This window comes from Trichoplusia ni, chromosome 3 (assembly GCF_003590095.1).
Source record: "Trichoplusia ni isolate ovarian cell line Hi5 chromosome 3, tn1, whole genome shotgun sequence".
Taxonomy (NCBI): domain Eukaryota; kingdom Metazoa; phylum Arthropoda; class Insecta; order Lepidoptera; family Noctuidae; genus Trichoplusia; species Trichoplusia ni.
This window is the reverse complement of record NC_039480.1, coordinates 14,579,149-14,594,197: the sequence shown is the minus strand read 5'-3', so window position 1 is coordinate 14,594,197 and position 15,049 is coordinate 14,579,149. Positions and strand designations below refer to the sequence as shown.

General features: G+C 33.7%; 1 protein-coding gene across 1 annotated transcript in view; it reads right to left on the bottom strand.

Annotated features, from left to right (window-relative positions):
- The window catches only part of LOC113492061, a 74,482-nt gene that overhangs the window by 19,338 nt on the left and 40,095 nt on the right, over positions 1-15,049 (bottom strand). Inside the window, exons 3-6 of the mRNA XM_026869346.1 lie at positions 10,637-10,854; positions 7,704-7,842; positions 7,062-7,211; positions 2,423-2,566 (exon numbers count right to left, since the gene is read on the bottom strand). Of these exons, the coding sequence (XP_026725147.1) occupies positions 2,423-2,566; positions 7,062-7,211; positions 7,704-7,842; positions 10,637-10,854 (651 nt within the window). The remainder of the gene's footprint in view (positions 1-2,422; positions 2,567-7,061; positions 7,212-7,703; positions 7,843-10,636; positions 10,855-15,049) is intronic.

Here is a 15,049-nt window from a genome sequence, read left to right as displayed (position 1 = left end):
TTATCTTAAAATCTGAGCAACAATTCAGCTCCCATATTTTATCGGCACAACAGTAACTACGCAAAATCGTTATTCACAGAAACTTTGGTTCCATTGAAAAACTGCTGAAAGAAACGTTTCCGCCGACTGACCTCCAATAAATAAACATTTGACAAGGAAAAAACCCGAGCGAAAACAAAAGAGGAATTTAAAAAAGCAAGTCAAAATAAAGTACAAACTTTTTGACTGATGAGGAAGAAATAACTCGTTTAAATTGAAGCGGAAAGGGGTCTATTTCATTTTGTAGATACATTGATTGTTTCCATCCAGATTCTTAAGCGTATTTACTTCAAGACATTCACCATGATGTTTTATACCAAGACTGTTGCCATGGAAACGAGATATCACCGTCATGTACCAGTTACCTTCTACATCTTAGCAGTACTAATCTGAGAGGCCTGAGGCCTGAGTCGTAGGCCTTAGTTTCATATCTCATTCCGGCAATATCGGTGTATACGAATGGCAAATTCGGATTGAAATAATGTCGACAGATGTTCATAAATATTAATAACTAACTAGGCTTGGTTTGCGGCGCTTTGCTTGTACATTTTAGTGGCCTTTAGGGACAATATTTAAGGGTCCTAAAGCTATCCGTTTTACTGGGCGGTCTTTGCTCGCTCACTCCATTATTGTAAGATATATGTGTAGTGCTTTTAGTTCCATAGTTAGTATTTTTGGTTCTTAGCATTGTTTGCTTCTAAGCGACAACCATTAGCATCAGTAACAATGCTGGATGGTGAATTAAAAGGCGACAATGCGTTTTGTAGCTGAATTCACGTAGTGTTGAAATAAATTTCAGACTGAGACGTTTATTACGATTTGTACAACGTTGAGAATGAAGTTGTTTTTCGTGTTGCTTAAGAACGCCATTTCTTTTGCAAAACAAATGAATTGTTTATTGTTTGCTCCTTTTTAGATGTTTTGTTTGTTATTTGAATAAGTCATTAGTGTTTGCTTTGTAGCTTTGAATAAATTAAATGTGTTTTTGGTAGCTAAGCTTAGGGACCGAATTGCTTAAATACAGGTCCTAAAACTTATCAAGTTTTCATAACTTATTAGGGGTTTTAATTCTTGGTATGCATGTACTTTGCTCCTCAAAGAACTTAATAGATTGACTACCAATCTATATCGCGGTGGACATTGAATAAATAGTGGTGGGATAAATTTTCGAAGTAACACAGGTTTTATTAAGGATATTATAGACCCTTTACACTTTTTTAACAGCGAAGATTGTTAAATCTAATGTTTGTTTTTTTGCAATTCCTATCTAAATAGATTGCATACATAACAATTAAAAATTTGAATTGTACCGTTATTTAATTTGCAATGTTCTTTCCTTAGTTAGAGTATTTTGCACCTTGTAGCAGTAAGAATCAGATTTAATGACAACTTAAAACTGATTGATGACATTACACGTGTAAACACTTGAAGAATAACTAAATTCAAACTTTTTGGTCTTACTAACAATAATACAATTTACTTGCTGTTGCCCGCGACTTCGTCCCCGTGGGTAGAAGATATAAGTTATGATTTATACCTGCCCTGTTTTTTTTCACATTTTCCATTGTATCTTCGCTCATATTTGTCGCAGTGTGATGGTTTATAGGCTAAAGCTTTCCTCGATGAATGGTCTATTCAACACAAAAATAATTTTTCAATTTGGACTAGTAGGTCCTGAGATTAGCGCGTTCAAACAAACAAACACACATTCAAACAAACAAACTCTACAGCTTTATATAGTAGTATAGAGTATAGATTTGCTACTAAATAACTCAGCTAATTAATCCTTCTTACGAACATTGTTGTGCAGAAACGTCTCGAGCGCGCTGTTGAACTTGTCAGAACTTATTAACAGGTTATAAGAGTGGTTTCTTTTAGTTTTCACAAGAATACTCATAAACAGAGGAAAAATTGTTTTATCTGACAGCGCAATACTTTAGGTGATTTTTCTTGCCCAACTAATTACAAAACAGGTCATTGGCCATTTCATCCCCAATTTCAATTCGATTTTATAGTCTACTTATGTAGACCAATATAAATGTTTGGCCACTCTTGACTGAATTTTCCTAAATATATGTTAGAACAATAAGGAAATAAATAAAAATCAGTTTTAGGTAATGACTTGAATTTTAAACGACTTTTAAATACTTAAATACACCATAACGTAACCCAACCAAAAACAAAATAAAATACACTTTAAAACGGGGTTTACGACTTAATTAATGTTCGAGGGCTCTACCAAAACTTCTTCCAGACTCGTTTTAATGATTGCTTTAATTGTGGAAGCGAGATACGTTTTACGTTTCGTAGAGCGCTGTCTCGTTCCCACATCTACAACAGTCTTATTTTAAAATGTAATAGTAATCACTCAGTGCAGACTCACCACAAGTGTAAACAACTTTGAGGTAGGTTCGACTCCCCGACCGGCACGGCTTCCCAAACATGTTGCTATCCGCTGAAAGAACACATCTCCTTTTCCCGTGGCACTCCCGCATGGCAGTCTCTGTCGCATATGGCTCCAAACACGCTGAGAAACAAAGGTTTTATTAGCCATACACAAAAATTGTGTAAATATTTACGTATTTAAGTTAATGGGCGTTTGAATGGGGCTAACGTATGCTCAGTTTCTTTGTGATGAAATGTGTTTGAGTCAATTTAGGGTAGCTTACAAAAAGGGTTTTGTGTTATTGTGATAAAGTTGAGTTTACGTGTAGCGTTAAATTGGAGTTTGAGTGATACGTACAATTGAAAACAATGTTGAATCTACGTACTCAAAATAAAATGAATCGTAATTTCGATTCGTTAAAAAAATACGTCAACACAAACATTTATTTTACGAAAATATTATTTTGATAGTAACATGATTAAATTCGTGCTCACGCGATGTTTGCGTGATCATAATTGAATAATATTTACGACAATTCCAACTATTAATTTAATAAACAAAATGCCTAAATACCAGTTCTGTATTCTCCCTAACAAAATTCTTTCTCCGAAACAAAAAACAGAATGTTCATTTAGAACCTATATGTCAAAACTTGGAGCAAAAACAAAGCGAGCTAAATTAACACTGGCATTTCAAAACTGAAAACACTTTAGCTATATATAAAGTGAGCCGTAAAATAAGGTCTATTATCGATTTGATGTTTTCCAGCCCCGTTTATCGCTCACTTAGGGTTGAATAATGTGCCTACCTACTCACAAACTCCTGTGGTCGGCCAACTAAAATTAGAACCCCGTTTTTAGAACGAACAATCGAGTAATTCTACTCGAATGATTTATTTTCATTTTAGTATTCGAATAATCGTTTTGGTTTGTTTAAAGTTAAACGTTGTGCGCTTGATTTAGCGCTCATAAAGCTACGGTATCGAGTATTTTGGTTGCACTAGTTTCTGGCCTGGAACCGATACTCAGTACACAAATGATTCAACTTTGGAATTGTTTTCTATGTAAATGAAATAACGTGTACATATATTTCAAACAATCACGGGCTAAAAGCGGTGGAAATCCTTGAAATTATGTAATTTCGACTACGTTAAATATAAATTGTTTTTGAAAAACCAGAAAAGCTTGACTTATTTACACGAATCGTAGTTTAATATTTCAATTACTTAAAACAAGTAAATTAATTAAACAACAAAATAGAAGCAAACATTTTATAATAGGATAATGGGAAGTCTAAACAATTCGAATATCATTCGAGTTTGTTCCTTTCTAACAATTCTAAAACGTAAGAATCTAAATAATTTATTCAATAAACAGGCTTCAATGGGCCGAATTTACACGTTAAAATTAAATTAGCGATTCCGACCGAGGAACGCTTTCGTTTCCAAATTAGGTTTCCTTGAGAATGAATTTCGGATGATAAAAGTACTATAGTATGCTTATTAATTTTCTATCAACGTCTATTGTTCTCAATTGTGCGGTATCGCTACATTTCGGGAAACATTTTATCTCGCTTTATTTATGCAAATGTGTGGAATCACTCGTGCTTTTAGTACTTATTTGTTCTGGTTGGACGGGTTTGGTACTGATTTATTGATATTGTTAGTGTTATGTGGTACATAATGATAAATAAAAGCATGTCAGGAAAGATGGTTGATGGATGAATAATGATTCAAAATAGAGATTTTTTTTGGATTCCGAAGTGGAACAATGTTACTGAACTTATTACTACATCATGATGTCCTCTACATCCAACAGTCAATATCTTGAACCGTGAAAGCTAGACAGTTATAATGTTAACAGAAGATTTATATCTGTAGTCGATATAAAAATAAAATGTAACACTAAAAATGAAATTCGATCCCTCAGTCCTCAATTTATTTTGTTTCCACCTATTCTTCAAAATATCTTCGGATAAAAAAATAGATCTCCGCTGCCACCAGTAATTAAATTTACAAGTAAAATTTAATAGCAGTACAAAATAAGCCAGTATTATATAAGTCGTGATCATGTTCACATATGTATATTTCTAAACTTATGTATCTACAAAAAAATCGCAATCACATTATTTTAAAAAAAACAACGCTATCACCACATAATTCATAATCCCCAATCAACAATTCTACTCAAACTATTCAACCTACTTCGAGGAATAATTCGTAAATTTTATAGGCAGACTCTATTTCCGATACACCCTGTATAATGACCCATTAAAGGTGTGAATTTAATCTATTACCGCATACATAACCCTCTACCGCAATACCAAGAATCAGCACTAATAGCTTTGGGTTACACAAATATTTGTCCTCTGCAGCCGGAGCACTTAGTTGGCGCGCCAATCGGGTCAATAAAATACCCCGATTAAAATAATTGGACTCAGACATTTGGAGTTGTCCCCAATTTACATAAACATTTACGATCAAGACCTATATTAAGACTTGGAAAATTTTGCTCGAGTCTTATAGATTTAAAGGGAAATTGGGTGATCTGTGGATTTGGAATTCTAGGTTTATATCAACGTGTCGGTGATCTTACGTAATCGGCAAGTTGTGTTCTTTTGGTTGATCTCGGTCTTAGGGACTAAGTCACTGACTGCCCATTACACTTTATAGATACAATTAATTAATTATAGTACGTATATCGTGTGTAAAAAAATTAAAGCACCTATGATCAATTTACAATTATTTTATTTTGAACATAAAACATCTATTTCGACTCAAAACACATCCCTAATAATATTATAAACGGGAACGAAGTTTTAAAACTTAACCGATTGTCATGAAACTTTGCACATTATGTTTTTGAAGGGATTAGAAGTAATTAGTTTTTGTTCCGTTAATCCCCGCGGAGGGATTCGCGGGCGACCGCTAGTATCATATAAATTGTTCTCAGTCGTATAATATCAATTGTCTCAAACATAAACAAGCAATAAAAAAAACATTGTAATTCTCCTCTTCCATTATAAATTGGCAGCAGCGCAAGTCTTTTAACGAGCCGTCAGCATCAAATAACACACTTCATCTATCATTTGAGACACCTAAAAATGAAACGAAAACAACAAAAATGGCGGAAAGAAGAAACAAAACAGATTAAAAACAACCTGATGAGTTTTTCAGGTGAATGGAGTTGGATGACAAAGAGGACAAAACGATAATGGATTGAAAAAGTGAGTTTAAAGATGTTTGGAGCAAAAGAAATGTTAATAAGGATGAGGACATTGAGATGACGTGTTTGAGGTTATACCTACGATTTTTTTTTTTTACTCCATCTTGTTTTATCGTGTAGGTTTGTGAGATATTAGTGATTGAAGCTAGTTTGATGAATGTTTATATTTTGTACTGATTAGATCGGTTGACAGAAACAGAAAATTTTATCCTTCGGTTGCTTTAAAAGAGCATAAGAAATGACTGATAGCTGAGCTCACCAAGCCAAAATCGAACGCGACGTGTCGCGGATTCAATCCACGTATTGGACAAGCATTAAAATTTGTGTGATCAACAAATGCTTGTACTGAATCTTTGTGACTTTGCGCATGTAATTTTAATGTATGTGAAACTACCCGCGACGCAAGGATAAAGTCTTTAATTTTTTTTTTGCGTAAAACGAAAAGAGTTAGTACAACGACTGAGCGTCGATAAACTTCGTAGTATAAGATGTAAAAAGTAATCTAAATAATATATTTTCCATGAATTTCTGAGAACTGAGAACTATATAAATGTAATATTTGAAACTCTTTGTGGCCTGAAGCGTGGAGATAATTGGATCATGCCTAACCAGCTTAGCGATCCTCTATATTTTATTTCGGTAATTTATTAAACTACAATAGTATTTACAGCTTCGAAATTGTGAATAGAACTTTTATTATAATATTTGAGAATGAAATATAGATAACATCATTTGCTAGTAACGAAAACTCGATTTATTTATGTTGAATTGCCTACTGAGATCTAAACCTAATCAATTCAAAAGGTTTTAGTCTGAAGTAGAGTAAGGCCAGGCCTAATTTACACACATTATACTTATACATGAATGTTTAGTCATGTACACATATAACTAAAGGCGATTTTTGAATATTTATAACAAAGATGTGTTTTGTTCTAAAGATTCATAATTTAAGAACAACATTTCGTTTTCATTTTTTTATTATTTTTAGTATTGCTTTCAAATCAATTATTATATATTTATTATTAGTCACCACTGTGATTGAGCGCTTTCTAATTAAGGTTAGTGACGTTTGTGATGGTTAATTAAAAACAATTTTTTTTCGACAATCATTGCATTTGATTTGTCTCTTAAGAACTGACCAGGGCTTTAAGTTTTATGATAAGAATATTTTTTAAGAGCCATTTCTCTTATTTTCAATTTTCATATAAATGGCATTTTAAACAGCGAAGTATCTCTCTTGCTTGTTTTGTTACATATCCAATACCCCGTGGCCAGTATGTTTTATGACATATTTTAGAAGGTGTTCTAATTTTATGTACTTATCAATAAAATGCTTGTCCTGGGTCTGGATGTCTTTGTACATATGACTTGAATGTTTGAGTCGTGGGAGTCGTTTTAAAAAAAAAACTTACTTTCTTCCTTCATTCCTCTTGGTTGCGGACACTGAATCGAGTCGTATTCCGTTCTGCCGTACTGCGCTGAATATATCGCCACCCTCGAGTGGGGATTACAGCTCAGATGCAAGACATCATTCTCACAACCGACTTTGCTACGGAATTCATCTGTTGACAATAACAAAATATTAGACGTCTTGTAAAAATCTTACTTTTAAGTTAAGGGTTTTAAAATCAACAGTATGAGTAAACAGGAGAACTAAGTACGGAGTTGTATTTTATTCCTATTCAATACTGGTTAAGATGTAAATAAGAGCTAAGACTCCCAAACAAATAGCATTTGATGCCCTCACAAAGGAAGTAACGAAACAAGTTCGAAATAAATCGAATTGAATTCAAATCGCGCTCCACATTTCTATCAAAAAGGAATTTGTCATCAGAGAACCTTTTAAAATGCACTTCGAATAAGATTTCAAAGGTACAAATAAAAATGTAGTTAGATCAATAAATTCATGTTGAATGCTGTAATGAAAAATGATTCAAATTCTATTTTACGTTCCATTGCGTATGTTATTCAATTTGCGTAGTTCGGAGGTGGCGGGTGTAATGTGATGTATTTTAAATAATTCGGTGGTATGGAGTTTGAGCGTATATACTTACAGGGACGGCATTTGTAGGCGACTTCGACGAATCTCCTGGACCCCGGGCAGGGGTCGACGCCAAAGGCCTTCGGGCTCGTATGGAATTTACACTGCCTTTTCTTCTGACAGGCCTCCACAACGGTCTGTAACAAGGAATACTACGCAAATTAGTTAGTATGCCTATTCTGTCTAAATTTACTTAAAAGCATAATTTGTTGCCCCAAAGTTAGGAACTCACTTGAAAGTTTAAAACTGTTTTCAAGATGAGAATTCAAGAACAGGTGAATAGGAAATTATTAAGATAGTATTTTTAAACTTCAGTTCCGAGGTTTGTGATTCTCGAAAATTTATTTTATTGCTAAAATAAACTCTCTTTAACGCTTTTTTTTAGTGATTGAGACACTAAAGGCTAATGGTAAGTGCTAACCATAATACCATTTCAGCGTTGTAGTATAAAACAATCGACTATCAGACTAATGCCAAAGTACGTGTTTGAAATGTATTTTAACTGACAACCTGGATAAACACATAATCTACTTTTATTCTACTACGTTGAAAGAGGGCAATGATTCTGTAGTCATAACTGACAGTCAGGCAGGTAAAAGCGCGATTGCATAACAAACAGTAGATAAATAATAATAAGGTTATACAACACCAAAATTACTACGCAGATTTAAAAAGCCAAAACCCTTTTCAAATATATTTGTTGCATAGAAAAATATTCCTCCAAACAGCTGAATAATTCTGGCTGTTATTATACGTTTAACAAATCCTTTTTTATCTGAGAATATCAAAAGAAAACAATATCGCGAAGCATAATATTTGTTTTCATAAAAAGGGAAATCGTAACTTTATTTTTGTAAGGCGCAAGAGAGAAATATTGGTGAAAATATGAAAAGAGAAATCTCGCGTACAATGTTGGATCAGAAGGGTTGACAGCATTGACAGCTGTTCGTAAAGCCGACTTATTGCCTAAACATATCAGAATGAGTAATAAAAATTGGTGAAAAAGGAACAGTCACAAACAACACTGGGGTATTTCACATAATGGATATTTGGACGGCTATAAAATCGGAATGTTTGAACGTATTAGCTTTGGAATTTGAATTCGTTTTTTTAAATACCTTATTCAATTGGAAATACGGGTGGGATAAATATTTATGTGGCATTTTTTAAAAGCAGCTAGTATATCTTTCGAATAGCTACAAACTGGGCTTGCTACTTTCAATGACATTAATAGGAGAAGACGTTATGGGACCAAGTTCAGTCAATTATGACTCTTCATCGATGACTTTTAACTTCAATTTTCAATTGTATTAGCTTTGCTCGCCTCTTCACCCTCCTTTAACGCAATCGTGCAAAATAAGCTTAACATAAAAAAAAATATCATTGAGATCAGTCTAGCCATTTGAGGATAAAGAAGTAACAAATATACACACTCAAACGAGACGATTTTACGAAACATCGAAAACTTGTAGCGCACAACAGATATTACAATTATGTAACTAGGCATGTAATAACTCCTAAACACTGCAAGTTCCATCTAACATAAGTACAGTTGACGTCACAATTCACACGTTCACTACTAAACTAGCATTGAGATGAACCGCAGCAAAGCAAGTTCACGTCACGGCTCTCGTCAGGTGAAATAATTATATTACGTCATTATTCTCGCACGGGAGGGTTGTTCATAGAAATAATTATATCATAAACTATAATTATACGACTTGTAGACTTAACGAAGTCTTTTGAAAGCTAACACTTCATTACGGTAAAAAGCACAGCAGAAAAGTAGTTGTTTTTTGTAATTTTGGACTTGCCGGCGTACAATTTTTGGCTGTGAAGTACGTTTTTTAGAATTTCACTGTATTTCAAAGACATTTCTTGTTAAATTATTATTGTAATTGTAAAAGCACTAATTACTGAAATTTAAAGCCCTTTTTATTCTTAGAATGAAGCTTCTGTTTATCTGAATATTCATCATTTATGACCGTTGCTTCCAGATGACAAACTAATGTCAACGAATTATTTATTTTTGATTTTTAAAGTGGACTTATTTGAGAGAAGCCTTTACCAAAGCTGTGTGGCACCATAATTTAATGAAAATAATATTTAAGGATACGTAATAAAATTGCCGTTCGAATTCCTTTCAAGGAAAATTTTAAAGACCCACAGATTCCATCAGAGAATAGAAAAGTAATCAAACTAAATAACCAAACCGCGTTGTTAAACGTTAAAACGCAAAAAAAATATAAGCGCGTGATTCTTTCTGTTTTTCCTCTCGCTTTTGTCCTTTGTTTTATTCATGAAGAGTTTTTATTTAACTTCAGAGGTCATGTTGTTTAAAACATTATGGTGACAGCATTTCTCAGTGAGACTTGATGTAATTTACTTTTGCCGGTAGAAGTCGCGAGGGGCGCTAGATAGATTTATTGACGTCAGACTTGTCTTTCCCTGGTTTTATTCTTTAGTGCTGTATTTTCTGCTGGGCAACTCAAGCGAATATTTTCGTTATTATCTTAGATAACATTGAGCACAATTTATGACAGAATCGAAGCTGATTTAAAAAGAAAACATTTTTAGGGAAGATTTTGACTCACGTCAAGTGCAAATCAGATCTAAGAAAATCCGATTAAAAAATACCCTTGTCAAATTTATGAAAGAACCAATTGCTGATTAACCGTGTTTTTTTTATACAACCCCAATAGAAATACATCATCTGTGAAAATTTTAACCTACCAAAAATAAAACTGCCATTTTTAATGCAATAATTGTTTCGTAATCTGCTTATAAAAAAAGTATCTACTTGGTAATTCATTTTCCATTTTTTTTTAGCTTATTCTAGTCTCCAGTACTACTTGACTAGAACCTCAAAATAGATTTTGCAAAGTACCTAAAAATTCATTCACAATGCCTTCTAAAAAAAAGCCTTCATCATAAAACTCATCAAACCTGTAACGCGCTCGGCCATATACAGGATGTATCGCCAACCACTTCCACAGCTACAGGCTGGTACTCGGCCAGGTCTGAGGCACAGGATCCCTGGGTAGCTGAGGCCCCATACTGCGCCACTTGAATGCTAATGGTGGTCCCTCGGGGACAGATAAGCGTCACCATCTCTTCGTCACAGGCTGCCTTTTGATGTGTTCTTAAAGTGCCCAGGAGAAGTTCTGTGGAGAAGATAAACGAAATGAATTTGGATAAATTGTCAGATACATTAAAAAAAAATGGATTAGAAATACGACTTCATGAATTCCCAAGTGCACGACATGTTAAGAATTTGATTCTTGCGCTGCACAAGCATTTGTGTGAACCACGAATATTCATTCTTATACTGCGTGAGAGATTAAAAAAACAATAACTAATATTCCAATCTCATTTTTTTAACCTGATCAATGTTCGTCTCACTTCTTTGCGACAAAATTACTGGCTATAATTGTTGTAATTATGTTTCAGTTTAGAAAATGCCTTTGCAACATGTTAGTATGAGTAAAACGAACAAGACACCTGACAGATCTCTATGTATCCATAAATTTTACCTAAATCAAAAGCACAGTGGTCTGAGTGGTTTAACTCTTCGCTCCTTATATATCTTCTTTAGGTCCTATAATAAATAATTCTCGAGTTAAATTATAAATACGGTACGTATAATTTTCATCTTAATTATTAAATTTTCAATCATGGCAGTATACGACCCCATGACATGGGGTGCTCGTAAAAAAGGGGTCTTGCGCTTGATCCCTGGATGTGTTAACCCGGGTCCCATAGGAATCGTAAATAATACGAATGCGAATAGGCTGCAGTTAAAAAATAATAAACTCTACATTACCCAATGTGTTTTATTCTATTTATACTGATTACAACATTAAATTTCTTAGGTGCACTAAAATGTCAAACTGTCATAGAAAAGTAATGAACGATACCATGAAGGTCCTTCTGCGCAGAAACTGAACAGCTCATGAGCATTCATTATAATTTATTTAAACTTTTATAAACAGAAGCATTATTTCAAATATGACCATGATAGTAAAATAGAATGAAGAATAATTCTAATATAAACATTAACGACCCTGGACCATGTACGGTCACCTAAGCATGGGTAGTAACAATAAAAAATGCAACAAGGACCCCAAACCTGAACTCACATAATGAACTAAATTGAACCTTACACACATTGCAATAAAAGCTAACATAAAAGTTATCTCGTTACCAAGAGAAGTTTCAGATGTAATAATTGTTTCTGAAACTTTTACTCACTTGGACTAAAGGCTACAGTATCTAAATAGTTGAATCACCAGCTTGAGACACGTAAATGTCTAGACTCAAATATAAGGCTCAGTATTAACGATAAAGATAGACTTAAATTAATTTTAGTACGCAATTATCATTATATGAACTAAGTAATTAAAGATAGAACCTTGTTATTACAAGTTATAACTAAAACTTAATTAATAATGGCAAACAGTCATTAAGAATGTTAATGATAACTTACGTAGGGTTTTATTGGTATAAAAGTTGGGTATAGCCGCCCTTCGTGTTTGTGAGAAAATGTACTTTGACCCTTTGTGGTAAAGTTGCTTTTCTATCAACATGATTCGAGGCATATGACTTTAATTAATGTTTTTCAGTCGCTGAGTTTTAATGCACGAAAGAGTGTTTTTGTTTATATAAAGCCGCTAACACGCTAAGTGTCTGATCCCAGAGATTTTAGTCTCAAATGAAGAGTGCCGTTAGCGGTACCATTAGGTAAAACGTTAATTTTAGTGCAAGAAATGTAGGAAAAGATGTTAGGTAAAAATATTTATCTTTACCTGTAAATAATGACATAAATCTTTATATCCTTCACATAATATTTATATATTTCTTCATTTTTACAAGACATCGAACATCAAAACAATTTCATATTTTGAACAACGTGCGGAAAATTGAAAGGTCGAACAAACACACTGCACAAAACTTTATGGCAATACCATTAAGCATCACAATATTTTCCAATAGAAAAATGTCAAAGTCGTTCTACCATAATACCGTTTGAGGCTTATAAACGGTGACAGGTCTATTTATTTCAAGATAATGAATGTATAGAAATATAAAATGAAAAATAGCATCCCAGAGGACAGAAGGAACGCCAAATCAATCTTCATTTTAATCTTTCAAGTCCACCAAATGCTGCTTCGGTGGTTATTTTTGGGCATATTCTAATGCACTCAAAAGAGAATTGCTATGACTTTTTGTTCACTAATGCGGGAACAAAAGAAGATCTCTGTATAGTATGTTTTCTAATTAAAGATCTTTGAGAATTTTGAAGTGTAGATCATTCTAGCCTTCAATTAGTTTTTTTTTATCACTTGATCCGTCAAATAAGGACTGCTGCCGATATAGTAGCAAGACGCATACTTTTGAGAACAAGAAACTTTATGGACAGAGTCAGGTTCACAAACTACGTAAAATTTTCGGCGACCATTACTATACTAACATTTATCAGGTTTTAAGAAGATTTTTAATGTTTACCAATCTATACTTCTTGTAAATTCTGTGTTTATCAAATTTTGCAGCCGGCTGTAAAACCCCATTAGAAGATCTGTTTCAAGAACTCATTCACACGCACTATTATTACCTAAACCCTTTTTAGCAAATAAGAATATCCAAAACTAACAAAGGACAATTAACCTCATGTTTTATTCACCGCACCCAATTAGTGTCAGACGTCCACAATAATACTATCATTTTATATGTAATAACACTAATTGAGTTTATATTAGCAACATAACAATTTCAAACGATGTTTGAGGCCCATAAGAGATGTTCAAGCGACTTGGTGAGATCGTAACGAGCGTTGTTATGAAGCAAACATATTAATATGACTTTTATTTTTCGGTTTTTGTGGCTCACGAGATACGTAATCCTATTAGGGGTTGTACGAACAAATATATATTTGTTTTATATGATTGTGTAGTTATGTTGATTGTATAAGGATAGTGTTTGAGTGGAATTTTCTTCTTTTTTTGGTCAATAGTTTCTGTCTCGAAGCTTGCCTGCATTTACTCTTTGGAAAAGGATATTTTTTGGATCTCATGCCCAAAGTCAAGCCTTCATTTATAATGAGGTTGCTAAGTCTCACACTTCTGCTGTTACAAACATTTTAGAGACGCGCACATTTGAAACAGAGCTTTTCAAATTATTTTCGACAAAAACTCATACAGACAAAACTTTTACTGTTTAAAATCTAAGTTGCAAACAAAGATACCAATTGAAAGTCGTCGGGAGCCACGTCGTGATGATCCCGGCCTCTGAAGGCACGGACCAGGGGAATTTAAGTGATGGATATCTCACTGAACGGCCAGAAACAGGCCCTTGCCAGCCGGCGCATTCTTGTTATTCGCACACCCTAGAGAAATGGCAGCAAGCTCAGGGGTCCCTTAGGCCTGATGCCAGCTAGGAAGGCACAAACGGCGTAAGAATAATCTATGTGTGTTTTAGTCTATAAAAGTCTTACACTCACTTTCGCTCAACCTAAAGTGCGAGGTGTATTTTCATGGTCTCTTAAAAACGTTGAATGAAAATTAAGCTGTAGAAGTTAAACAGGCCAATAATAAAAAAGAAAACTACCTAGACAAGTATTGCAAGTTAAAATAAAGGAGCGGAGAATTGAAACATCTGAATGTAAGACTCAGTTTAGCAGATTTTACGATATTACATTCCAGACATAAAAATTGGAACAGTTCATTTGAACAAAGTATCACGGACACTTTAAATTTTACACTTAAAAGTTTCCACTTGAAGTCAGTCTTTGTTATGTAATCCTTTAGTATATTGTACTAGAAAACGTTCGCGAGAAATCTTTTTCAATTCCTTTGAGAAACTGCACAATAGTGAAGCTACTAGTTATGTACTTACTTTTATGTCTACATGATTGTACACCTATAGGAAATGCATGCAAAACATTGGAAATGTAAAAAAAAATACAGATGCTAAATAAATCCTACTAATAAAATCCGAAATGTGTTTTTATTTTTGTAAAATGATTTGGTTTTATTAAGTTCTTTTTTTTTATTTGCGAAATACCGAATTACGATTATGCGGTAAAAACGTTGGAGTAAATACTAAATACTCTTTATTCCCATTTTTTATCGACATTTATTTAATGTGACTGAGTGAATGTGAATACTTTTGAAAAAGCAAAAACAAATTAATCTTTTAAAATAACGAATAAAGTACTAAGGAATTTAGGTAAACTTTAGTCACAAGAGCCTTTCGAGTCACTAAGACAACGAGACTTAGGACATTAATTCAGGAATCATACAAACATTTATCCTACGCGGAGATCAAACCCGTGACAAGCCGTACACAGTGAGTTTGGCGTGG